Raw genomic sequence first — 23222 nt, 5'->3', positions numbered from 1 at the left:
TGTGGGAGAACGGGGTCCATTTCTTAAGCCAAGGCCTGGAAGCGGAACCTAAAAAAAATAAATATATAAAAGAAGTCCTTCTAGGTCTGTTCTACTGGATCCACTTCTGGTTTTGGCTTAAAAAATGCATGTAAAATCTGCAACAAATCTGCACTGTGTGAACAAGGTCTAAGCCTAAAGAAGGACCAACAGGTCCAAAATGTTTTTTTTACAAATGTGGAACCACAGATGTCAAATGCCTGATGTACTCAATAATTTCACTCCCCATGAAATAACAATTCTGGAGCATCTTTACTTACAGCTCTACTTTGTGCCATTGCTCTGTTATTCCCCCTAGAAATGTATGAATAAATTGACCAGTGGGTATTATCAGTTGGGGGTTTCTCCCTACACAGACTGACAATGTCTGAACAATGCTGACAATGTGAGACTGCGTAGGGACACGCCCCTTTGACAAGGGGAACCGTAGCACCCAGTTGTCAATTTATTTATACTATTTATTTCTAGGAGGAATAACGGAATGGCCTAGCGCAGAATTCTAAGAAAATACGTTTCAAACTTCTAATTTCATGGGGAATACAAGTATTTTTCTAAAATAGACATTTCAGGATAGGTAACTGGTCCCTTTTAATAAATACTACTTAAGTGCAGGACAGTCTGTAGTGCTGGTCAAACTTTTTGCTTATTTATATTTGATTGGATTCTTGGGCATTGGGTACCAGAACTTGCACCCAGCCGCCATTTCTCATACAGTAGGCGAGTATGACCATTGCAACAAGATATGTTTTTGCTATTACTTCTTTGCTGACTCTCCCCTATAGAAGCTCCTATGGTCATTTTAATAACGTGTTATTTTTCCTTTCTTGTAGGCATAATGATTACACTTATTGTTCTTCTGCTTGGTTTAGCCGGACAACAATGTCTTGGAATAACCTTAAACTGTTCATCCCTTTACAACCGATATCCAGGTTTGTTTTCTTGCCTGCTACAAATCCACTTGAAATGACTCTGTGGTCACCTATCCCTAAAACACTATCCTATGATTTTACTGTGATGTGTTAAATCATTGAAATATAATTTTACCGCATTATTAAGAGCTTTGCAATACACTAAAGTTTTAATAATGATACAAAAACGATTGCAGTGTAAATATTACGTCGTAATTGTAATTCTTCTCTCCTGTAGTGGACAGTGATATTATGGTTAATTGTGGTCCATCAACAATTGTGTTGACCATCAATGCCTGCCCAATTCAGTTTGCCGAGTTTGACCCTACCAGCTTGGCTCTCAATGGGAAACAAAGCATGAATAATTGCATTGGCGCACTGGATACTACAGTTTATCCACCAGTAATAACATTTGTTTTCCCAATTAATGATACCACAGAAAATGCTTGTGGGAATAGTATAACGGTAAGTAGTAAAAAAAATGACATATTTAGCTTCTCTCTAATTACTTACCAGTTTACCATGTATGTAAAATAAAAACTAGCACGTTACTCCAGCCAAAAACGGTCATTTTTTGTAGTGTAAGGATGGTGCTAGATACTTTTTGTAGCGGCATTTTCCAATTTTTAGGGGCTATCCAGTCGATACAACCGCAGCCCAGAGGGTCAACTCAGGGCACTCCTATGAACTGCGGCTGTCACTCGATTAAAATTTTAAAGTCATACTAGAAAAAGTCCCCATGTAGGCTTAGCCTACAGCACTCTACACTGGCATCATGGCATCTGTTATTACAGGAGCCATGAGGGATATGTATCACTTGTCTAACAGAAGGTTCCCATTTACTTAAATCCTTTTGCTAATCCTGGACAACCCCTTTAAAGAGGCTCTGTCACCACATTATAAGTGCCCTATCTCCTACATAATCTGATCGGCGCTGTAATGTAGATAACAGTGGTTTTTATTTTGCAAAACAATAATTTTTTAGCAAGTTATGATCAATTTTAGATTTATGCTAATTAGTTTTTTAATAGACAACTGGGCGTGTTTTACCTTTTGACCAACTGGGCGTTGTAAAGAGAAGTGTATGACACTGATCAATCAGTGACCAATCAGCGTCATACACTTCTCTCCATTCATTTGTATTCACTGCACAACGTGATCTCACAAGATCATGCTGTGCTGTCACACCTTTACCGAAGTGTCGGGAGTGTGAATAGACATCGCATTCTGATTGGAGGAAATGTCTATTCACTCTCAAGACACTTCACTAAAGTTAATGTGGGTGTATGTGACAGCACAGCGTGATCTCGCGAGATCACGCTGTAGTGAATACAAATGGTCATGAATGGAGAGAAGTGTATGACGCTGATTGGCCACCGATTGGTCAGCGTCATACACTTCTCTTTACAACGCCCAGTGGGTCAAAAGGTAAAAAGACGCCCAGTTGTCTATTAAGAAACTAATTAGCATAAATCTAAAATTGCTCATAACTTGCTCAAAATTGATAGTTTTTCAAAATAAAAACCACTGCTGTTATCTACATTACAGCGCCGATGACATTATGTAGGATATATAATCTGTCAGATATCCAACTTTTTATCGAAAGAATAGAGCAGCACACTTTACACCAAAGAGAAATGAACGTGATGTACTCTAACATCAGTGTGAGCCTTTCCCCAACAGAAGCAAAGTTATGACTGAGCGCATGAATGTTTTATTGCAGCTTCATTACTCAGCCTTAAAAAAATATTTTCCACATTTTTTTTTTAAGACATATTTTTTATTGAAAGTTTTCAAGGTTATACAAAAATAAACAAGATTATTTAATTTTAGAGGAGTAGGATGTCACGAAAGCATAGAAATGCAAAACCAGTGTACACATACATGCATTAAAAGCACACTGGATACAGAATGAAATAAGCATAGTATCTGTAAATGGTAATGTAACCAGAGTAGTGAAGTCACAGAGACAAAAGGCATAACCTCCAAGGATATAATTACACCGGGTTACAGACATCCAATATTCAAAAAGATGTATCAAAAACAAAAACAATGTTTTAACAAATAAAACAGAACAGACATTTTACAAAAAATTTTCGCTCTAATATTTGTTGTATTTGTTTATTGTATGAATCACTTTCAGCTATTCACATCTCAACATTAATGATGATGTCCATCTCTTATATAATAAACCATCTGCTTTACAATAGGAGTGTTTCATGTTTTTTGTATCATTATTTTTTATATCACTTTTGACATCTAGACTAATGTAAACAGTAGCTTATATAAAAGTGGACCTGTCGTGAAAATATGCTGCCCTATTAAATAACAGCATTTTACCATGACAGTTCTGATTAGCTATTATACCCTTTATATCATAGCCGATAAGAAAGAATACAGTAGACTATAGTTAGAGGTCCGCTGTATTCATGAGCCTGGTGCTCCCCCACCTCCTCTCATGCCCTTCACCAATAATTGATGGTCTGTATACATCAGTTGAAAAATGACAACTGTATTTTTGAGCTAGAAATGTGCTCAATCAGCCATCACTTCCTCTCTTTTTTTTTCCTCAATGAGGAACAGCGCCTCCTATGGTTAAAAATAAAATAAAAAATACAAAACATTGATCTATCCTAAAGCATGATGGGAATATAATTCAGAATAAAAAGGTATTTAGTAAAGTTTATTTTTAAAAATGTATTTACCATGTTACGTTAGACCATTATTTTACTATTAATGTCATATTAGTTCTGACTGGAAATGCCCTTTAATTGCTATTTATTAATAACTTTGTTTCACCTAGCAAAGATTCCAAAAATGTCATGTTTAAATGTCATGTTTTATAGATCGAGGATCATGCGGGATCTGGGATATTCCAATCTTTCTCTAATATCCAAACAGTGGTCATCTCAGGTTATGTGAACACCCCGAACATCACAGGACCATCGTTTATTAGTTACAGTACAAACTTGAACTATAATTTCTCCTGCCACTACCCCATGCAGTACTTGCTCAACAACACTGAACTTTTGACGTGAGTAAATTTTATTTAAGCTGCAGAGATGACCTGAGAGGTCCTAATAAAGCAAACTGGTGCAAGTAAACCCCATAATCCCGACTCCACCCCGTTCCTTCAATTCGGGGGGGGGGGTATGGAAATTAGGGAGCTTGATTCCTCACTGGCAATCAGAACTACTGAGGGGGCTAATTTGTTAATTCTATACATCGCATAGACTCATTCCCTTTGAAGTCTATGGTGTTGCAGAAAGCAAATCTGCGAGATTTCTCAGCCCTCCTTATTGCCTGGAAGAGCTTAGGCACCCTAATTTGCATACAGTTCATGAAATCTCCCGAATTGAAGATCACGGGTCACTTAGTGGGTTCCAGATGTATCTACTAACTTTTCTTCATTAAAACATTTCATAGATGGGACGCTATTTTCACACTGAGTTTTTCCAGGCAGAAAATTGTGCCTGGAAAAATCAGCTCCGGTTAGTTTTTTAAGTGGTTTTACACTACAGTCGTTTTTTGACACGTTTTGTGACGTGTTTTTTTGGCGTGATTTTTTACTCGTTTCTTACGCTTTATTTTACCTATTTATTCAACAGACAAAGGAAAAAAGCGTGAGCGGTTAATTTTTTTAGTCTCCCATTGATTTCAATGGGGTTTTTGAGGCGGAAAATGCCTCAAGATAGGGCATGTCACTTCTTTTTCTCACAAGCGGTTTTTTCTTCTCGCGGGAAAAAAAACTCCTCCACCTCCCATTGAAAACAATGGGAGGCAATTTCGGCCGTTTTTTTTGCCATGAATTTTGCCGCGGTTTCTGTGGCAAAGAACGTGTCAAAAAACTCCATGTGAACAGGGCCTTAAAGTCTAATAGTTAAAAGGGAATAACTAAATATTAGTGAGTAAACACTCAAATTATTTTTGTTATTATTAGTGCTGATATTTGAAAAACATTTATAGTAAAAAAAAAAAAAACTATATTATTTTAAATCCTAATAAATTCAGGTATTTGCCCAACCCCAATATCCTACTCCCTTTACGTTATACTGACATGGGCCTGGGAAGCTGAGGTATGGGGAGAAGTTTGGTGGTCCTCATGCTGGAGAGCTGACTTTGTGCCTGTCTAGAGAACACTGTGGTCTTTTCCTGACTAAAAAAAATAGCAGCTCTAGTGTCAAAAATACATTGTGGCAGATTTACTATTACTATTTGCACCTTCTTTTTGAACCAAATCCTTATAGACAGATTTATCAATGAAATGCACCAAAAAGAATAGATGTTTACGACTGGCCTAACAAGGGGCGTGGCTTAGCGGAAAATGGGCGTTGCTTAAGATGAGCCAAAATTTTGCAAAAAAAAAAGTGGTCTAATGTAAGCCAACCAAAAGGTAGTATAAAGTTAGACAGAGGTTTCTAAACGTAACCCAAATTTATCCTTCAGCATGAGCCACTGTGATAAATTTTGCGAATCTAGTCTAATTCTTAACTGCGTGAATTTAAAGGCTATGTGAACCTTTGAACACTTTTTTTAATAACAATATATTATGGTATTTTAAGCAACTTTGTAATTGGTTTTTATTTTTTTTTTAAATTACTTTTTGAGACACAGCTTCTATGTATCCTGGATACATAGAAGCTGTATCTTGCGCTCAAACCCGAATCTGTCAGGTCAACAGGACTGGTGGCTTCGGTGACAGCGGGTCCTGCATGGATCTAGCTGTTATCGATCCCATCTAAGTTTCTAACCTAGATGTGATCGTGAACAGGTGGATCCTGCTTGTCAGAGAAACGCAGGACCCACAGTCAGCAAAGCCGTCAGTCTCCCTGCCCTGATGGATTTGGATTTTAGTGCAAGATACAACTTTCATGTATGCAGGATACATGGAAGCTGTATCTTAAAAATAATTATTATTTTTTTAAATAAAAAACAATTATACAGTTTCTTAAAACACCATAATACAATGTTTTATTTTAAAAATAAATAAACTTGTTCAAAGGTTTACCTAGCCTTTAAGACAGTATTAGTTAAGCTGCCCTATTGTTCTGACAATGTGAAGCTGCTAGGGAAAGAAAACCGCTGGTGACTACAATGTCCCCTCCATATTCTAGGTAAATGGATAACTAAAGCAGCTCTCAAGTAAAAGGACCCCCCCCCCCCCAAACTGCTCCCCATATATCAGCTTCCAGGACACATATGAGTGTGACATGAGGAAAGGGATGTTGGGTTTAACTGCAGTCACACCTAAGGGTATGTGCACACACACTAATTACGTCCGTAATTGACGGACGTATTTCGGCCGCAAGTACCGGACCGAACACAGTGCAGGGAGCCGGGCTCCTAGCATCATAGTTATATACGATGCTAGGAGTCCTTGCCTCTCTGCAGGACAACTGTCCCGTACTGTAATCATGTTTTCAGTACGGGACAGTAGTTCCACGGAGAGGCAGGGACTCCTAGCATCGTACATAAGTATGATGCTAGGAGCCCGGCTCCTTGCACTCTGTTCGGTCCACTACTTGCGGCCGAAATACGTCCGTCAATTACGGACGTAATTAGTGTGTGTGCACATACCCTAAGGCTTTACTGGGATTTAAAGGGATTACCGGAGACAATAGCGCAGCATACTGCGCTATTGTGTCTGGTAAAATCACGGACACCCCGACGGAAAGCCGACAGAACCTATTAGGGTATGTTCACACGAGGGCGTCCGTTACGGCTGAAATTACGGGGATGTTTCAGCCTAAAAAACATCCCCGTAATTTCAGCCGTACCGGCATGTGCAGGCGCTTGAACGCCGCGTCCATTACGGCCGTAATTGGCGCTGCTATTCATTGGAGTCAATGACTCTGCAGGAAGGAGCAGAACAACAGAATGTCACAACGCAGGTGTGAACGAAGCCTAGATTGTTTGATTTTAAAGTGCAAGAGCTAATAATCTAATTGTTATTTTATTGCCAGGTCTTCAGCAAATGTTGCTATCAACACAAATAATGGTAGCTTCATCAGCACCTTGAATATGCAAATATTCGCAGTAAGTAGAAAAACATAGTCGTTAAATTATATACCTGCCTTTTTATAGTATATTGTCCTCGCAGACAGCAGTGTAGTGTTGGTCTCCCTGACAGAAGCTGAGAAGCTGGATGAGTGTCAATGCATTCACAATAACATTTGTTAGCTAATAATTTTTTTTTAAAATTAAATCAATGACTTGTTTTTTACATTTTACTATAGAGGTTATTTTACATTTTACTATAGAGGTTATATATTTTACTATACAGCTTATTTTAAATTTTACTATATAACTTTACATTTTACTATACTGCTTACATTTTACTATACAGATGAACTGACAGCTCAGCTGAGAGCAAGTCATGCGTGTCTGCCACAGGATCCAGCTTATATTGATCACATCTAAGTTATGAGATGTTATCGATATTAGCTGGATCCTGTGTCAGAGACACACAGGACCCGCTCTCAGCCGAGCTGTCAGTTCAGTTGAACTGACAGAATCGGCTGAGAGAAAATGATACAGTTTCTATGTATACAGGATACATAGAAGCTGTATAGTAAAATGTAAAAAGAAAAAAAAATGTGATAGCTGCTTAAAAACAGACTTTGATTTAATAAAAAAAAATCCTTACCGTAGCCTATAAGGGCGGGTTCACACATGGCGGAATTCCACTTAAATTCCGCTGCGGACACTCCGCAGCGTTAATCCGCAGCGGAGCCGTTTCTCCATTGACTTTCACTTTAATTTAGCAGTGTTCGTTTACACGATGCGTACAATTCCGCTGCGGAGCATAGGCTGCGGAGCGGAATTTGGTGTCCGCAGCATGCTCTGTCTGTTGCGGAGCAGTGGCGGACTCATGGCGGAATTTCTCCATTGACTTCAATGGAGATTCTAAGTTCCGCAATGAAGTCCGCAGCTGTCATGCACATGTCATGTGTGCTGCGGATGCGTCTTGCTTTTTTAACTTGACATTTCTTCATTCTGGCTGGACCTAGGTATTTCTAGGTCTACAGCCAGACTGAGGAAGTCAATGGGGCTCCCGTAATGACGGGAGCGTTGCTAGGAGACGTCTGTAAATAGTCACTGTCCAGGGTGCTGAAAGAGTTAAGCGATCGGCAGTAACTGTTTCTGCACCCGGGACAGTGACTACCGATCCCAATATACATGTATCTGTAAAAAAACATATAAGTTCATACTTACCGAGAACTCCCTTCGTCTGTCTCCAGTCCGGCCTCCCAGGATGACGTTTCAGTGTAAGTGACGGCTGCAGCCAATCACAGGCCAAGCACAGGCTGCAGCGGTCACATGGACTGGCGCGTCATCCAGGGAGGTCGGGCTGGATGCCGAAAGAGGGACGCGTCACCAAGACAACGGCCGGTAAGTATGAAAATCGTTTACTTTCACTAGGGAAAGTGCTGTCCCTTCTCTCTATCCTGCACTGATAGGGAGAAGGGAAGCACTTTTCCCGCAGTCTGCAGCAGCTAGTCCGCATCAATGTACTGCACATTTTGTGCAGATCCGCTGCAGAATCTGCAACGCAGATTCTGTGCGGCATCGATGCGGACAGTTGCGGAGGAATTCCGCCATGTGTGGTCATGCCCTAAGTGTGCCTGTGGCCCTCCAGTGCTAAAAACTGGGGTCGACTTGGTGATTTTGCATTTTAATAGGGGGGAATATTTTTTCCGAATGAACCATATAATGATTTATTTATTTCATTTTACATTTCTTCTTTGAAATGTAAATATAATGCTTAGTGATCGTATTGACTTACTTCAATAGAACGAAGATTACTGTATAAAAATTTGTTTCTGGACATCTGAATCTTAACAGTGGCAGCACATAAGTAAACAGATCAATTAAGAACACGTTAATTAGGACCAAATTATAGGTAACGCAAACGGGGCAAATGCTGCTTGTAATCTTTTAAGATATTATAACTGTATAATTCTTTTACCTGTAGCTTGTTGTTGTTGTTGGTTTTTTTTTCCAGCTAGTATCCCCTATTTCTTATTCAATGTAACCCCTTCCCCTTATATTAACACAGTGGGGGAGATTTACTATGCACAATGATGAATTTGCACAAATTTTTCATGTGTTTTGCACCTTCCCCTCCAGTTTTGAACAATGTTTAGAAAAAAGGGGCATGACTAAGAGGAGTCATAAACTGCAGCAGATTTAGTAAAGCGTGCACCATTTATTTTGGCATAATACATTGGTGTAAAGTACAACAGCCAAGAGGTGGCATAAGAAACAGTGTCTAACACGTGTAGCGATTTACACCAAATTTATCATAAAGCATGCACCATTGTGATACATCTGGTGCAGTTTCTGCCCGACTATTCTATTTTTAACCTGCCTAACTTTACAACAGAATTATTAAATCTGGCCCTATGTTTCACCTATAGGCTTCCACGGACCTTGGTTTGGCCCTGCGGCTAAATAACATTTTTATTCTACTGTACTTTACTTATAAATAAAGCGAAATCCAGGTATTGTTTTTTGGATCTAGTCTGGTGATTACATCTTGATGTGGAGATAAGGATTTTTAGGTATAATGGGTACTGGCACAGAACTCGTGTCCGCATCATTCACTAAGAACCAATGACATTATTAGCCATAATCCAGTATGCACATGTCAGCACGATACCATTGAGCCCAATATACAACACACAGTATTTTTAATTTGACCATACAATATATGAATGTAATAAATCAAAGTATTTTTTTTTATAGGATGAAAATTTCACCATTCCCCTGCTATCTAATGGCAGTGCTCTTGCATTGAAGAAGAATGTGTATGTTCAGGTGATGGCCACTAACCTCACTGCCAAGTAAGCTGCTTTGTGTTTTGTATTTTTGTTATTTTTACGACCACATTGATAAGATCTTGTTTTTTGGCCTAACTATCAGCTTATACATTTTTGGACCCTTTACATGATCAGAATGTATTGTGCATCCAGTTCCACTGTGAAAGGATCATTGACTAAATTAATAAAGCTACATAGAGGTGAGAGGGCTCTTACCAAAATATTAATATGGTGCCCCCTTCTGGTGCTGGCTAACATTACCACACCTGCAACTGCTGGAACAGGAGATCTTAGTTTTTTTATTCTCCTATCTCCTTTTTCGTGATCTTTGGGTTAGTTATAGCTGTGGAGAGAAGATCACTGCCCAGCTTATCAACACCCATTAAAATATAGGATGCCACCAATCTGGTCTGGGCCGCGTTTCTGCAGGGGTCCCATAGCCTGTATGGTACATACATCATTGATTTAAATCACATACATAAGGCTCCCTATTGGTTAATGGACTTTGTTATGTAACTAATCGTAAGCAAAAGTTAATGTAGCCTTTAAGTCATGGTAGATAACAGTTTCCAAAGTTAAATGTTTTCTTCTTTTTTAGCTTCTATGTGCATCTGGATGAATGTTTTGCTACTCCATCCCCCCTGGTGACAACCGAACCGGACAGCAAGTTCTCTCTGTTATCAGGGTCTGTATTATAAAAATAATACATTCAACCTGTCAATAATTTGAGAATAATGCATGTTATTTAAAGGGATGGCCGACAATGTACAACAGTCCTGAACAACCAGGAGGCTTTCTTGCTTATGGTCTATATTGGCAGTGGGTGCCACGTGCCCATATGGCTTCTAAATTGCAATTAAAGGCTATGTATTTGGTCACCATGATCAGTATAAGGTTCTAGTGCTCAGGAATATTTCTGCTACAAGTACTGCAACTTTTCCTTGCAGACAAATTAGAGGCCATAAGAACATGTTTCACTAACTGGTTACGTAAGGTGAATCTTTCCGGCATTTATGTTGATTTCTATGAAATGTAGTGAAGTTTATGTCGCTTTTGTGATGCACATTGGTTAAAGGTTTTAATAACTGTACATTGACTTGTCCCTTAATGCTCTGTCTCTGCTCAGGTGTGTCGTTGCAAATAAAACTAAAATATTGTCTAATGGTCTTGGAAAATCTGCTCAGTTCTCGTTTGAGACGTTCCGGTTCTTGCAACACAGTGGTCTACCAACTTCTACCATCTACCTCCATTGTGCCACAAGACTTTGTCAGCCTGAAACTTGTGTAAAGTTGCAACAGGTAGGTTGTTCAATACACAAAGTTTAAGAAGTACAAATCAACCATATATAATAAACAATTCTATGTTTCACATACCAGCCAAAAACATGTAATGAATGTAATAAACCACATTACATAAATCTGATTGGCTGCCATAGCTAACCCCCATATGTGCCATTTTGATAAATATTCCCAAAATTGTGGCTGATGTTGTACAGTGGTATAATACCCACTAGTTAATTATGTCCAATGTCCTATGGTTCGCGATGTCCGATGGTTTAGCTCTCTTTTGTGCCCAAGTCCCTGATGTCTAGTGTTATAGTCCCTGGTGTGCTGTGGTTTGTTGGTCTAGTCCAGGGGTCTCAAACATGCAGCCTGTGGTCCGCATGCAGCCCCTAAGGCTGTCATCTGCGCCCACGGTGCACTGAAGCTCACACACACACCCCCTGTAGAAAGTGCGGCACACACCCCCCTATAGAAAGTGCCACCCCCCTGGAGATAACGCCCCACACAGCCCCCTGTAGATAGTGCCACCCCCTGTAGATTTCGCCCACACAATCCACCCTGTCTACAGCGCTACACCACCTCCCTGTAGATAGCTCTATTGGGGCTTTTTCTAGGAGTGAAATCCCCAGCCAGAGCTTTGCCGACGCTCTGGCCGGGGATTCCTCTGCTCAAAGAGCGCCTGACATCACTGTCCCATTAGGGGCTCCTCCTGTACCGGAATCCTCGGCCAGAGCGTTGCCGACGCTCTAGCCGGGGATTCCACTTCTATAGGTGGTTCCTAAAATCACTGTCCATCTATGGACAGTGACTTCAGGGGCTCCTCCAAGACAACGCTCTGGCCGGATTCGAGGCTAGGAGGAGCCCCTAACGGCACAGTGACGTCAGGGGCTCCTCCAGGAGAGGAATATATGGACAGGAGAGCAATATATGGACAGTGACATCAGGGGCTCCTCCAGGAGAGGAATCCCTGGCCAGAGCACTGTCAATGCTCTGCCCGGGGATTACACTCCTAGAGGGAGCCCCAATGGAGCTACAGATGTAGCCACCTTTATCTTGACATTTAACACATTACATTCATAGTGTCAAGCAACTTTAACTTCACTTTTGAATGGCTTTTGTTGTGTGATATCACGCTATCTACAGAGGTCGCTGTGGCACTATCTACAGAGGGCACTGTAGCATTATATACAGAGGCCACTGAGGCATTATCTGGGTGAGGTGGCACTATCTACAAAGGCCACTGTGGCATTATCTGCAGAGGGCAACTTGGCACTATCTGCAGAGGGCACTGTGGCATTATCTACAGAGGGCACTGTGGCATTATATACAGTGGGCACTGGGGCACCATCTACAGGGGGCACTGTGGCACTATCTACAGAGGGCACTGTGGCATTATCAATTGAGGGCACTGTGGCATTATCTACAGGGGGTGTGCCACTTTCTACGGAGGGCACTGTGGCGATGTCTACAGAGGGCACTATAGAAATATCTACAGAGGACGCTGTGGCATTATCTACAGAGGGCACAATCTAAAAATGGGCTGCCCAATCTTGACAGTCTTGTGTCTGCCAAACGCTGCCAACTGAGCAGCCAGACTACATTTAGCGACACTTAAACTGGAAAACTGGATTGTTAAAATAAGCACGAGGAGTAAACTCGTAAATTTCCGTTAAGTTTAAACCTACCGGTATTATTATAGTAATGTAGTATTGTTATAGTAATGTAGTATTATTATAGTAATGGAGTATTGTTATAATAATGTAGTATTATAGTAATGTAGTATTATTATTATAGTAATGTAGTGGTATTGTTATAGTAATGTAGTATTATAGTAATGTAGTATTATTATAGTAATGTAGTATTATAGTAATGTAGTATTATTATAGTAATGTAGTATTATAGTAATGTAGTATTATTATAGTAATGTAGTATTATTATAGTAATGTAGTGGTATTGTTATAGTAATGTAGTATTATAGTAATGTAGTATTATAGTAATGTAGTATTATTATAGTAATGTAGTGTTGTTATAGTAATGTAGTATTATAGTAATGTAGTATTATTATAGTAATGTAGTATTATTATAGTAATGGAGTATTGTTATAATAATGTAGTATTATAGTAATTTAGTGGTATTGTTATAGTAATGTAGTATTGTTATAGTAATGTAGTATTGTTATAGTAATGTGGTATTGTTATAGTAATGTAGTATTATTATAGTAATGTAGTATTGTTATAGTAATGTAGTATTATAGTAATGTAGTATTGTTATAGTAATGTAGTATTGTTATAGTAATTTAGTATTATTATAGTAATGTAGTAGTGTTATAGTAATGTAGTATTATTATAGTAATGTAGTAGTATTATAGTAATGTAGTATTGTTATAGTAATGTAGTATTAGGGCATGACCACACATGGCGGAATTCCTCCGCAACTGTCCGCATCAATGCCGCACCTAATCCGGGTTGCGGATTACGGCTGCGGATCTGCACAAAATGTGCAGAAAATTGATGCGGACTAGCTGCTGCGGACTGCGGGAAAAGTGCTTCCCTTCTCCCTATCAGTGCAGGATAGAGAGAAGGGACAGCACTTTCCCTAGTGATAGTAAAAGAAATTCATACTTACCGCCCGTTGTCTTTATGACGCGTCCCTCCTTCGGCATCCAGCCCGACCTCCTTGGATGACGCGCCAGTCCATGTGACCGCTGCAGCCTGTGCTTGGCCTGTGATTGGCTGCAGCCGTCACTTACACTGAAACGTCATCCTGGGAGGCCGGACTGGAGACAGAAACAGGGAGTTCTCGGTAAGTACGAACTTCATTTTTTTTTACAGATACATGTATATTGGGATCGGTAGTCACTGTCCCGGGTGCAGAAACAGTTACTGCCGATCGCTTAACTCTTTCAGCACCCTGGACAGTGACTATTTACTGACGTCTCCTAGCAACGCTCCCGTCATTACGGGAGCCCCATTGACTTCCTCAGTCTGGCTGTAGACCTAGAAATACATAGGTCCAGCCAGAATGAAGAAATGTCAAGTTAAAAAAGCAAGACGCATCCGCAGCACACATGACATGTGCATGACAGCTGCGGACTTCATTGCGGAACTTTGAATCTCCATTGAAGTCAATGGAGAAATTCCGCCATGAGTCCGCCACTGCTCCGCAACAGACAGAGCATGCTGCGGACACCAAATTCCGCTCCGCAGCCTATGCTCCGCAGCGGAATTGTACGCATCGTGTAAACGAACACTGCTAAATTAAAGTGAAAGTCAATGGAGAAACGGCTCCGCTGCGGAATAACGCTGCGGAGTGTCCGCAGCGGAATTTAAGTGAAATTCCGCCATGTGTGAACCCGCCCTTATAGTAATGTAGTATTATAGTAATGTAGTATTGTTATAGTAATGTAGTACTGTTATAGTAATGTAATATTGTTATAGTAATGTAGTATTATTATAGTAATGTAGTATTGTTATAGTAATGTAGTATTGTTATAGTAATGTAGTGGTATTGTTATAGTACTGTAGTAGTATTATAGTAATGTAGTATTATTATTGTAATGTAGTATTGTTATAGTAATGTAGTATTGTTATAGTAATGTAGTATTATTATAGTAATGTAGTATTGTTATAGTAATGTAGTATTATTATAGAGATGTAGTATTATTATAGTAATGTAGTATTGTTATAGTAATGTAGTAATATTATAGTAATGTAATATTGTTATAGTAATGTAGTATTATAGTAATGTAATATTGTTATAGTAATGTAGTATTATTATAGTAATGTAGTATTATTATAGTAATGTAGTATTATTATAGTACCGTAGTATTATTATAGTAATGTAGTATTATTATAGTAATGTAGTATTGTTATAGTAATGTAGTATTATTGTAGTATTGTTATAGTAATGTAGTATTATCATAGTAATGTAATATTATTATAGTAATGTAGTATTGTTATAGTAATGTAGTATTGTTATAGTAATGTAATATTGTTATAGTAATGTAGTATTATTATAGTAATGTGGTATTATTATAGTAATGTAGTATTATAGAGATTTAGTATTATTATAGTAATGTAGTATTATTATAGTGATGTAGTATTGTTATAGTAATGTAGTATTGTTATAGTAATGTAGTATTATTATAGTGATGTGGTATTATTATAGTAATGTAGTATTATAGAGATTTAGTATTATTATAGTAATGTAGTATTATTATAGTGATGTAGTATTGTTATAGTAATGTAGTATTATTATAGTGATGTAGTATTGTTATAGTAATGTAGTATTATAGTAATGTAGTATTGTTATAGTAATGTAGTATTATTATAGTAATGTGGTATTATTATAGTAATGTAGTATTATAGAGATTTAGTATTATTATAGTAATGTAGTATTGTTATAGTAATGTAGTATTGTTATAGTAATGTAGTATTATTATAGTGATGTAGTATTGTTATAGTAATGTAGTATTATTATAGTGATGTAGTATTGTTATAGTAATGTAGTATTATAGTAATGTAGTATTATTATAGTAATGTAGTGGTATTGTTATAGTAATGTAGTAATGTAGTATTGTTATAGTAATGTAGTATTGTTATAGTAATGTAGTATTATTATAGTGATGTAGTATTGTTATAGTAATGTAGTATTATTATAGTGATGTAGTATTGTTATAGTAATGTAGTATTGTTATAGTAATGTAGTATTATTATAGTGATGTAGTATTGTTATAGTAATGTAGTATTATTATAGTGATGTAGTATTGTTATAGTAATGTAGTATTATAGTAATGTAGTATTATTATAGTAATGTAGTGGTATTGTTATAGTAATGTAGTAATGTAGTATTGTTATAGTAATGTAGTATTGTTATAGTACTGTAGTATTATTATAGTACCGTAGTATTATTATAGTAATGTAGTATTATTATAGTATTGTAGTATTATTATAGTAATGTAGTATTTTTATAGTAGTTCAAATAACTAATTAATTAACAATCATTTTGTATTGTATCAAATTTGAAAGTAATGCGGCCGTCAACTTCACATTTTTTCTATGTGCGGCCCATTTACCTGGCCGAATTTGAGACCCCTGCTCTAGTCCCTTGTGCTCAATTCTTTAGCACCTTTATCCTTGGTATCCTACACTTGGTGTCCCAATCCCTGGTGTCCTATGGTATAGTATCCTAGTCCCAAGTGTCCAGTGGTTTAATTATAATTCTTCGTTTTGTGCCTCATTGCTTGATGTCTAGTGGTTTCATGCCCCAGCATAGGAAATAAAGGCCAGAGTAAAATCGTATTATTGCAAAACATATGAATAGACTACATAGCTGAGATCTTTATGTTTGCATTGTTTTATACATAAATCACGCCTACGATAATATGCAGTATGAGCTTTATTGCCTGTATACAGAAGATCTGCCTGCAGCCTTATGTCTATGCTCATTTACCTTTCTTGAAAATAATAGCAGTATTAATGGTGGGTTATATATACGCCTATATTCATTTGACCTTGTACGGTTTAGTATACTAAGCACATTATGCTCTAAATTGTAATCTTTATGCCCAAACAGACATGTCAAAGTGGGCCCATTATAGCCACTACATCCGCTATATCCGGGATAGCCGGTATTGGAAGAAGGAGGAGAGCAGCAGATGCGACAACAACTGAAGGAACTACTCAAAGTGTTACCGTGTCTTCTGGCCCTATAAATACCAAAGCTGAAGGTGGGATTAAAAACATTTAGAAACATTTGTGCATCAGCATATCTATCTATCTATCTATCTATCTATCTATCTATCTATCTATCTATCTATCTATCTATCTATCTATCTATCTATCTATCTATCTATCTATCTATCTATCGATGGACCATAAATTAGACCATTTGAGCAAACCTTTAGTTCGAGTGAGATACATAAGCACAGACATTTAAAGAAATTGCACTGACATGAGCTGTTTTAGTGGTGTATATGTATCTATTACATCTCTGTAATTCTTCCTGGAAATTTATGAATAAATTGGTAACTGGGTGTTACAATTTTACTTGTCAAATGGGAATCTCCCGAAATACTCTGACACTGTCCAATCAGTTCTGATAGTGTCAGACTGTGTAAGGTCATCCCCTGAATTCCTAGTTATCAATTTATTCATAGAATTCCAGGAGTAATAACAGAGGAACGGCAGAACGCAGATCTCTAAGAATAGATGCTCCAGAATTGTTGTTTAATGGGGAATATAAGTATTTAGTAAAAACAAACATGCATACATGTCAGGAGAGATGACAGGTCATTCTTAACTATTGGTGAAATATAATCTGAAGGTCTGACGTGAAGTGCCGGTGATCGGCTCACTTGGATCTTCTGCTATGTACACCGCACGGATCTCATGTCTTCCACTTACATCACAGGAAATGGTGCAAATAGGTCATTGTTTTGTAATGTTTAGGAAATCATTGTATAACCATTCTTAATATATACATTTAATTTTGTTTGGCGTCCACAGTCTACAGTGCAAGTCAGTCAAGCGGTAAATATCTCTATATATTATCTGTTATCTATCATCTATAATTGTGACTCTCTTATTATTCATATCAATTCGTATAATGTCACATAGTAGTGGTAAGCACTGTAAAATTTCTTGGGTTAAGGGCAATACAACATATATCTTTGCTGTGGGTTTTCATAGGTTACCATCTTCTCAACATATGATAAGCAGCGTAGCAGTAATAAGAGCAATTGCGTCTGGACATTACATCTTGGGGTCTGTAGGTGACCCGTGTAATAGAAGAGACCATCAGTGCTATGAGTAGGCATAATGACATGTCATGGTCTATGCACAAATGCACTAGATAGCTCTACCATGCCATACAAATGTATACCTCATTATCATAATCCATATAGATCATTATATACTGCCGCACATGACATTATGGTAGTTCAGTGGTAGACCTAGGTATAGCTTGTGTACTATGGCCCAAAGCTTTATATAACACTTCTGAAACATAGGGTACAGCCAGGGCTGGATTATAGGGATTGCAAAGGGGCAATAGCCCAGAGACCTTGACCATCTTATCGAGACCTCCACAACGCAGTCCCAGATGCTTTTAGCACCAAGACATGGGCGTTTGATAAGATTTAAAGTGCACCTGCAACAATACATACATTTTAATTTGTGGCAGTAGAGGTTATGCAAATTTTGCCAATATATATTATAAAGGGTCAGAGCGCTATTCTCCTGCCTGCACTACTGACTAGAAATATGATGGTCAAGCATGCATAGTTATTTCCATAGGGAGGGGGCCTAACAGCTGGCCGATACCTCTGGCGGTGATTATTTCACAGTGAAGCCAAAGATTGGACATGTTAAAATACAACATATGTCCCCCCAAGGGTAGACATGTAGGGACAGTGGGACTGAACTCATACTTATTAGATTGTCATCAGATTCTGTCGACGTCGTCGATCTGTTGACAATTATCTAATGTTTACGTCAAGCGCAAGGGAGACACATTCTATTCTATTCTGATACTGGTCGGGGGCCTCCACAAACTATTTAGCCCAGTGACCACCTCTTACCTTAATCTGGCCCTTGCTATAGCTTTTTTGAACTGCAGGCAAAATGTGGTCAGCACAGCGCTCTGGATGATCTAGTTACAGATCAGCCATAATCACAGCGATCGCTTGTCATTATGACACAGGAATACTTTCTTCATAGTGCGCCTGCTGCTTTCAGTCTGTTCACATTTATTTAACCATTTACAGCAATGAGGATTAATCCTTAATTTATCTTTTCCTAGGCGTATCTGAAGTAAATCAGCTTCAGGGAACATTAACAGGACTCATTGTTGGAATCATCATTGCTGCTTTGTTGGGGGTTGCCTTTGCTATAGCCAGTGTGATTTTGTATAAAATGACCCGCCTCCGAGGATCTCAGAATGATAAGAATGGTGTGGACAACTTCACCTACAGTGGAAAATAAGCACTTTCTGTAATAAGAGCAGTACATGCATGTTCTTTATTCACGTTGATTGATACGCTGACTCTCCTGTGTATTATAATCTGCCATGATGTTGAAATTTATGAAGACTAGTAGTTTTGATTTTTTTGTAATATGTTATTACATATTAATTCAGATTTATTTTTATGATTGCTTGTAAAATAAAAAGTAATTTTAATTTCATGGAAGAACAAAATGTTGGTATTAAGTAACTTTGAATGAATTATATGAATATATGTCAAAGGGGCTCAATATTAAAGTATACCTCCAGTAATAAATACATTTAATATGTGTTGCTACTAAGACAAGAATCTTTACATAATACTGAATTTGGGGACTCGGTGGTGATCGCAGCACCCCCAGTGCACGGCTGCATTAAAGGGGTTTTATGATGGTCAACATAGAGGAAGGCCCTCCTCCTGGTCCGGACCCCCGCCATGAGCCAGAACATCCCGTTCTGACAGATTTGAGCTGTCAATTTCTTACCGTGGGTGCCGAAAGCTGAAACTAATATGAAAGGGGTTGTCTCATCTTTTACTTGATCTCCTAGTCATCCATATGCAGTGTCGGACTGACGTTCTTTGGACCCACCCTCCATTTATATAAATATCTACACAAATATCTGTATACAGTTTGTTTGTACTTAGACTGTTGCAAAAGAAAACTTGTCTGCCATTATTCTGGGTGTCCATTCTCCACAGCCTTTCTTATTTCTCTAGACTAGGACATAGTGTGATCAAATATTGGGGCATAAAATGTGGACAGGTGTCTGGACACATACTGTAGGCACTTACCTATAGGCACAGTAGGCCTGTGAGAAAAGTGTCTGCTAAAGGAAGAATTCACATACAGTATGAATACCCTGAACACTGCACATTCATATGTAAATCGTGTATATTAATATGTAAATAAGGTGATCACAGTGCTGTGGGGGTAAGAGGAGGGCACCCAAAAAGGGACTGCAATGGGTGCTAGATGTTGTGAGGGGTCACCACAATGTCCTGCTTTATTTCAAGAGCAAACTAAATTTTAAAGCCATAAAAACGAAGGTGCAGAAGCACGCAGCTGAGCGCCCTGTATGTTCAGCTGTGATCGGCGCACCTTGTCAAGCTGAAGCCGGCTTATATCAATGTTCTATGTGAGCCGTCTTCAGCCCGACGATGAGCGATGATCACAAGGGGTCAACTGAGCGCTTCTGCACCTTCATTTCAGCAACGGTTGGGTCCCAGCACCCGGACCCCCACTGATCCAAACTTTTGATATATCTCTAAGACATATCAGAGATTTGATGAAAGTGTAGTTCCTATTTAAATCTAAGCAGAATTGATTAGAAAGTTGCAGAACTTTTTATTACTCGGTGAATAAGATTTATCCTTTTAAGGCCGAGTTCCCATGTAGCGTAAAGGCTGTGGAATTTTTACAACGGAATTCTGTGCGGAAATTCCGCAGCATTTACGGTAGCAGCAAAGTGGATGAGATTCAGAAGATCCTATGCCCAGGCTGCGGAAAAAAAATGCAGTGTAAGCATTAATAAATAGGCCTGCGGTGCGGCATTTAATTCCGCAGCATGTCAATTCATGCAGAGTTTTTGTTTATTTTTGTGTTGCAGGTTTTCCCCATGGAATTAAATGGGGATGCAAAACCCGCAACAGAAAGCCCAGTGTTGCGACTTTGCGGCATATTTGCAACGATTACGCTGCAAAAATCGCAACTCACGTAAAATAAAAAAATATCATACTTACCCAGAATGCCCTCCTCCTTCCTGCATTCCGGCCTCCTGGGATAATGTTGCATCCCATGTGACCGCCACAGCCAATCACTGGCAGCAGCGGTGGTCACATGGGATGATGCAGGCCGGCCTGCATGACATCAGAGGTGTTACATGGTACATCTGTCACATGGGCAGCGTTATCCAGGGAGGCCGGACAGAACTGCGATGGAGGGACAAGTCGCCATAACAACGACCTATGTTAGTAGGGAGTGGTTTTTACCGCTGCTTTCCGCAATGTGGTGCACTTTTCGGATGCAATGTAATGTGGGTTCCAAGTCGGATTATGCTGCGTGGTTTTTACACAGTGTATGGGTATGTTCACACGGCTTATTTACGGACGTAATTCGGGCGTTTTACGCCTCGAATTACGTCTGAAAATGCGCCTCGATAGCGTTGACAAACATCTGCCCATTGAAAGCAATGGACTGACGTTTGTCTGTTCACACGAGGTGTATATTTATGCGTCGCTGTCAAAAGACGGCGCGTAAATAGACGCCCGCGCCAAAGATGTGTCATGTCACTTCTTCAGACGTAAATGGAGCCGTTTTCCATGGACTCCATGGAAAACCAGCTCCAGTTACGTCCGTAATGGATGCGGCGTTCAAGCGCCTGCACATGCCGTTACGGCTGAAATGACGGTGCTGTTTCTCCTGGAAACAGCCCCGTAATTTCGGCCATTACGGACGCTGCCGTGTGAACATACCCTATCCGTCCTGTGAGAACCTGGCCGTACGCAGTGGAAATGCAGTAAAAACTGTTGAAAATCCACATATACTTTGCTATATTCCATGATTAACACTAAATCCTCAGGTAAAACCAATACGTAATAACCGCAGCGCTTCCGCAGCAATATAAGCAAGAAAAAATTCACTATTTGGTGCAGAGTTTTGTGACAGATTTACCAGCGTTTTTCTTGAGATTCTGCTGCAGCGTATCCTGTGTGCGGGAACATACCCTAAGGGCACGGCCAGACGTGGCGGCGTTTTTCCGCTGCAAATGTTGGTGCAGATTTGGGGCAATAACGCAACGAATCTGCACCAACATTTGCATATTTGACAGGTAATTCAGATGTTGCAGAAAAGACAGCGGACTTGCCACAGATTTCAGTTTTTGCATTGCAAAGGCTGAAATCCGCAGTGAAATTCCGCTTCTTCTCCGCAACAGACAGTGCATGCCGCGGAGGGAAAATTCTGCACCGCAGCCTATGGTCCGCACCGGAGTTTTCCGCAACGTCTGAACTAACTTGCCTCAAAATGTATTGAAACAAATCTAAAAAACGGCCGCAGGAGGACTGTCCTCAGCGGAATTCCACAGCAATTCCGCCACGTCTGGCCGTGCCCTAAAAGAAGGCTATCACTTTGTAGTTTGTGATCGTTTGTAAAATCAGCAGCCAGATCTATTTCAGAACTTGGTGATTACGCAATGAATAGTAAGTGTTTATTGGAAACTTGTACAGGAATCAGGCTAAACATAGACGCGTATATTAATAGGTGAGATAAGACTGAAAGAGAAACCAAAACTTCAATTACAGGAAACGCTTCTTTGGCATATCCAGTTATGTTAGCAGATGGTAAAATAATATTTAACATGAGAAGAACTGTAAATTGTTGGAAATTCTAGCATCTATTCTTGATGTAGCGTATATGATTTGGTTAAATCTATAACTATTGTATCTGGCACCAGTACATGATAAGAGATTTAATATTCCAATAGAGCACTGACATCTCGGTTTGGAGCAGGTAAAGCCAGGTGCAGTCCAAAGTAACAGCTGTAATGTGCACTTTACCGCTCTAAGGCCGGATTCACACGAGCGTGTGCATTTTGCGCGCGCAAAAAACGCTGCATTTTGCGCGTGCAAAAGGCACTTAATAGCTCCGTGTGTCATCACCATATGATGCGTGGCTGCGTGCTTTTTGCGCAGCCGCCATCATTATGACACTCTGTATGTTTGTAAGCACGTGGTGCTTTTCTGTTTTCATTCATACTTTTTACTGCTGTTGCGCGAATCACGCGCGTCCCACAGAAGTGCTTCCCTGTGCTGCGCGTGATTTTCACGCACCCATTGACTTCAATGGGTGCGTGATGCGCGAAAAAAGCACAAATATAGGACATGTCGTGGAGTTTTACGCAGCGGACCCACGCGTGTTGCACGGACGTATTTTACTTTAGTCTGAATAAGCCCTAAGGGTAAGTTCACATGTAGCATAAGTACTGCAGATTTTCTGGAACTAAATCCGCATCATAATACATCATAATCATAATGCAGTAGCAGCAAAGTGGATAAGATTTGAACATATCTCATCGACACGCTGCGTAAATTATGAGAGGAAAGAAACGCTCAGAAATCTATCTGCGGTGCGTTTTTTTTTAATCCGCAGCATGTCAATTGTATTTGCGTA

General features: G+C 39.2%; 1 protein-coding gene across 1 annotated transcript; it reads left to right on the top strand.

Moving 5' to 3' along the window:
• Positions 1-874: 874 nt before the first annotated feature.
• LOC142661398 (zona pellucida-like domain-containing protein 1) lies at positions 875-19114 on the top strand. The gene is made up of 11 exons (XM_075838785.1): positions 875-968; positions 1186-1412; positions 3794-3981; positions 6911-6983; positions 9696-9793; positions 10368-10454; positions 10896-11067; positions 16627-16780; positions 17333-17341; positions 17559-17582; positions 18853-19114. Exons 1-11 carry the CDS (start codon positions 875-877, stop codon positions 19032-19034), a joined length of 1308 nt encoding a protein of 435 aa, XP_075694900.1. The 3' UTR covers positions 19035-19114.
• The last annotated feature ends 4108 nt before the right edge of the window (positions 19115-23222 follow it).

Source organism: Rhinoderma darwinii, chromosome 10, assembly GCF_050947455.1.
Source record: "Rhinoderma darwinii isolate aRhiDar2 chromosome 10, aRhiDar2.hap1, whole genome shotgun sequence".
In the NCBI taxonomy this organism is placed as follows: Eukaryota; Metazoa; Chordata; class Amphibia; order Anura; family Rhinodermatidae; genus Rhinoderma; species Rhinoderma darwinii.
The sequence above is the reverse complement of the archived record's forward strand: the minus strand, read 5'-3'. Positions and strand labels throughout refer to the sequence as shown.

Excerpts from the sequence above, each read along its gene's own strand:
- LOC142661398 (XM_075838785.1), top strand. The coding sequence starts at position 875 with ATGATTACACTTATTGTTCTTCTGCTTGGTTTAGCCGGACAACAATGT. Across the intron at positions 1,413-3,793 it reads CTTGTGGGAATAGTATAACG|ATCGAGGATCATGCGGGATC; the intron begins GTAAGTAGTAAA and ends CATGTTTTATAG. Across the intron at positions 3,982-6,910 it reads AACAACACTGAACTTTTGAC|GTCTTCAGCAAATGTTGCTA; the intron begins GTGAGTAAATTT and ends TTTTATTGCCAG.